Source organism: Eurypyga helias, unplaced genomic scaffold, assembly GCF_000690775.1.
Source record: "Eurypyga helias isolate BGI_N326 unplaced genomic scaffold, ASM69077v1 scaffold14339, whole genome shotgun sequence".
Lineage (NCBI taxonomy): Eukaryota > Metazoa > Chordata > Aves > Eurypygiformes > Eurypygidae > Eurypyga > Eurypyga helias.
Window position 1 is genome coordinate 34,328 of NW_010274024.1, and position 4,691 is coordinate 39,018.

General features: G+C 39.6%; 1 protein-coding gene across 1 annotated transcript in view; it reads right to left on the reverse strand.

Annotated features, from left to right (window-relative positions):
• DENND4C (DENN/MADD domain containing 4C) overlaps positions 1–4,174 on the reverse strand; it is a 37,018-nt gene extending 32,844 nt beyond the window's left edge. Inside the window, exon 1 of the mRNA XM_010159687.1 lies at positions 3,853–4,174. Within this exon, the coding sequence (XP_010157989.1) occupies positions 3,853–4,163 (311 nt within the window). The 5' untranslated portion in view covers positions 4,164–4,174. The remainder of the gene's footprint in view (positions 1–3,852) is intronic.
• Between the last annotated feature and the right edge of the window lie 517 nt (positions 4,175–4,691).

Consider the following 4,691-nt stretch of genomic DNA (forward strand, 5'->3'; position numbering starts at 1 on the left):
ACTTGACACTGGGCAAGGCTAAACCCATGAGCAGCCCTCATAACGCCTCTCTGATCACATGTTTGAGAAGGGGGGAAAAAAAAAAAATTAAGAAAAGAGGATTTTGCAGGCAGAGGGAGAGAGATCACAGTATGAGAGCAACAACTCTGCAGACCCCAAAGTCACTGGAGAAGGAGGGGCAGGAAGTGCTCCAGGTGCTGGAGCAGAGATTCCCCGGCAGCCCATGGTGCAGCCCATGGTGAGGCCGGCTGTGCCCTGCAGCCATGGAAGGTCACAGGGAAGCAGAGACCCACCTGCAGCCTGGGAAGGACCCCACACCGGAGCAGGGGGATGCCCGAAGGAGGCTGTGACCCTGTGGGCAGCCCATGCTGAATCAGGCTCCTGGAAGAAGCTGTGGCCCCCCCAGGCTGGAGCAGGGTTGCTGGCAGGACCTGTGACCCCGTGGGGACCCAGGCTGGAGCAGGCTGCTCCTGAAGGGCTGCACCCCATGGGAGGGACACGCATCAGTTAGTTTGTGAAGAACTGCAAGTGTCTCGCGTGTGAGGGACCTCACACTGTAACAGAGGAGAAACATACAAGTCCTGCCTCTGATTTATGGAACAATGGAAGATGCTGGATGTTATGAACACCTTCCAGTTTCTATTAGGCTTCTTGAAATTTTAGTTCACTTTCATTTGTTTAATACATCTGTAGTAAAGAAAAGATTTGTTCAATTGATACTCCTGCAGGGATTTTCAGAAACCAGGTATGCAGAACGACATGGGTCCTTGGCACAGAACCACTAACAAAACTAAAGCTTGCCATACCAGTTAAAAAAAAAATTATTAGATTAAAAAAAAAAAATCAGTATTTCCTTACTGTCACAATGCCAGCTATCTAACTTCTGCATTACTCAGTAATACAAGAACCTCAGCTTAAGATAAATGTCTGATACTCTTTCCTTGGTTCTTTCTACAGTAAGTGTTACAAACTGCATTTTTCTGTCAGTTTTTCTTCCATTTAAGAAATGAGTGCTGGAGTTCTCCCATTTGCCTAACCAAGTGTACCAAAGAGAGCTGAGATCTTGCTTCAAAGCCTCAATGCACGTAAACAAAAAAAAAAAAAAAAAAAATCTCAGTTATGGTCTGTTTCTGGAACATCAGCAAAAATATTGGTTAGGAAAGCAACAGAATGTATAGTAGCTGAATTATTTAGTGACATATAAGCTTAGGATACTAAATTTTACAGCTATATGTAGAAAAGGAGCTTAGAGATCTCGTCCTAGAGTCAAACCCTTATTCTTCCAACTGAAACCAGCCACAGCAAATGCAACATCCAGAGGCATGGCACACGGCCAAGCTATGCGCAAGCAAGCACCTGCAGCAGGACGTCACTCTAGTAGTTTACAGACACTTCAACTCAAGAACCAGTGGAAGAATAGTAAGGAAAAAGAATGGAGGGCACAGAAATACAGAACACAAAGACAATGGCAGAGAATCAGTAGAATGTACCCCCATCTTCCCCTTCCTCCAAAAGAGCATTTGTTTAATTAGTTTCCCTAAAAACAGTCCTGCAAGAAATACACACACACGTGCATTTATCAAGAATCATCTGAATGCTTGGACTACAGGGTAACACAACTTCATACACATATTAACAACCTTGACATAAGACTATGGATTTGACCCTTTTAAGAGATATATTTTACCTCTACCTATTAAGTCCACTCAGCATGTCAGCTGACTTAATGGCTATTTAAAGCTCAAAGATAAAATATTCTTTCACACTCGATTCTTTAATTTAGAGTAGAGAACAGCATAAATTAGCCTTCAGACTGAACATACACCTCTTGCCCGAAGTCCAGTTTCACTTGAACATACTGAAATCCACAGAAAACAAAAAAAACCCCAAACCCACCCAAACCAACCCCCCCAAAAAACACCCTTCCTCTAACCATCTCTTGCACATAGTTGCAAAACAGCAGGAACAGCAGGGGGAAAACATGCATATGCATCACTGCTCAGAGAGAAAAGCCTGCCATGATTTGTTAGGTGTGACATCCTAACTAGGACTGTGTGAAAACAAAATATAGAATAAATACTACTTGCCAAATACCACAGTTTTCCACCAACAGTTTTAAAAATCGCCTCTGTTAGGGAAGCCCTTAGTCAGCCAACTATTTGCCTATTTTGCTTATCAGGTATTCCCTATGAAATCTACCCAAGCATCCAAGTTCCTAAAGTTGTGGGAGACAGGAAAATAAACATGCGTTAGCAGAGTCGCTTCCACAAAGGCACACACTGGAGACTGACAGTTTAGGAATCCCTTTAAGGAATCACTCCCTCTAGAAATGTTTCCTTCTGCTAAAACTTATTGAAGTCCAACATATAATTCAAATAATAACTTCATATTGCAATTCTACACAGTCAAATCCCACTGTTACAGTTATCTCATCCTGCAGTGTCTGTCACATACATGGGGAAAGACCATTTTAAAAATCAGAGTTTCACTGAAGGTTATTAGAACATAGTTTAGACAATCGAGATGAACTGAAATTAGAAGGCAACACCGTAATTACACAACTTGAACTATAGGCCTTAGAGCAGATATCTTGCCATGTAACTAATTTCATCACTAAGATTTCACTCTCAGTTTCTTCCTGAATGGACTCAGCATTCAAACCGCAGGTCAAAAGCAGGGTATGTAGGCATTGTGCCTGATGTGCTTAAACTCATAAACGAAATTACCTGCACTTACTACAGCTTACATATAGATAGATGTCTGTTTTTTTACTTTACTCTTTAATATATTTATTTAATAACTAAATTAAGAAAAACACACGCATGCCTTAACTTCCCATCACTGTAACAGCTCCCCTGCCCTCCATGCTCCGTTTTCTCTTTTCCATCACATCCCCAGTAATTCTATTAATGTCCTTAGCCAAACCAGAGAAGTGCTATAGAGAGCACTGTAGTGCTGCATGAGTGATTACAGACTGAGCATTACCTCAATATGTTAGTAGCACATGCTGTAATATTTATCACCTCAAGATTGAGGGATTTTGTGATCTTGAATCTGAATACTAAAACTCAGTATCCTGTAAATAACAACAGCAGTTCAGAGCTTCCCTGCTACATTGCTCCCTGCATTTAATAAGCCTTGAATGTAAAGCACTGACTTCATCCAAGGTTTCCAAAACAGTACTAGGAACTCTTTAGGAACTTAAACCTCAGATATCAAAAACCATGGTGTTTGAAATACAAGCATGATTAGAGTTACCAAGACACGACATAATCCAGGGTTTGCAGCCAGTCATGTCAGAACTTGTAAGCAACCTCACAAATACCCTGAACTGACAATAAGGCAGGCTACAAGATTCCAGGTAGGTGAATAACTTAAGATCTTTTTTTCAGTATCCTACCATTTTTAAGTGATATCTTTTACCTTAGGCATTAAAGTATATTCCACAAAGTGATAATTTTTGTCTTTTGAAGTTATCGCTTTCAGATTAAGCATATTATATTTTTGGATTAATTCATAAATTAATTTTGTACTATACTCTCAGCTTTCATAAAACTGCAGCAGAGAATTTCATTTTGCATATTTGATTTGCTTCCTCTCTCTTTATATATATATATATAATCTTATCTTTATAAGATAAAACATTATCATTAATTTTAAAAAGACAAGTTCACTAGAATATTGACAGTTATTTCAGCTTATTTCAGAAAGAAAATACTACACAGATACACACGTTAATCAATATGGATTCAAAGACGGCATAAAGTTCTCACATTTGCTTTCATCAACACCTATGAAAAGTAAGATTTGATCATTATTGAAGGAGGAACTGAATTGTTACAGAAATCTCACCCAATGTCAGTAAGCGGTGGTTTGTCCCGGCCTCTCTTGTAGCAAAGAAAAAGTTCAGGACTCTTCAAACTTCCATAGTTTAAGTTGGCTTGAAGGGCTGTAGGAGTGGCTTCAACACAGGTGTACCCCTCTGGGACAGTTTCACCAGCTGATTTAATTATCACAGCAATGTCAGTAATTGGAGCCTTTGGACCAGGTGACTTAGTTTCATGTCGGCTTACTTCTTGGTCCAGGAGGGTTGCAGTATCTGTATCAGTGAGCCCAGCTACTACAAAATAGTCAGCCACACGTGGACCGTTGTCTTCTATCATGGTTATGTTAGTACTTCCTGGGGAAAATAAAGAGAGAAATCAAACACTGCTTTCAAGCTAAACCCCATCCCTCAACAAGTATGAGGATTTAAAACCTTTAAAGAAATTTTTTCAAATAAAAAAAGTCCTATGTAGAGACCTCATTAAAATTCTATGGAAACTCCAAAGTAAACTTTGATTTCTGCCACTCAAAAAGATAGCATTGTTGGTAATTGGATTTCAGTTCTAGCACCATTAACAGTCATGTTTTATCACAAGGAAGTTTAAGGTAGATAAAGAACTCAGAGCTCCTAACACAGCAGATACACAGAAAATTGCCTGGCCTCAGCTAGTCAACAATTCAAGCCCTTTGCGGGTAATAAATTAATGCAGGTAACCCCTAACTAAAAGCATTTATATTTTTCTGCTATTGCCTAGTGAATAAGTTGACTATACAATCATGCTGCTTTTTTCCTTTTCCTTTTTTTTTTTGGAGAGAAAATAATTCCAAGTATAGGCTCACTACTAGTTTATTTTCTGCACATTTCA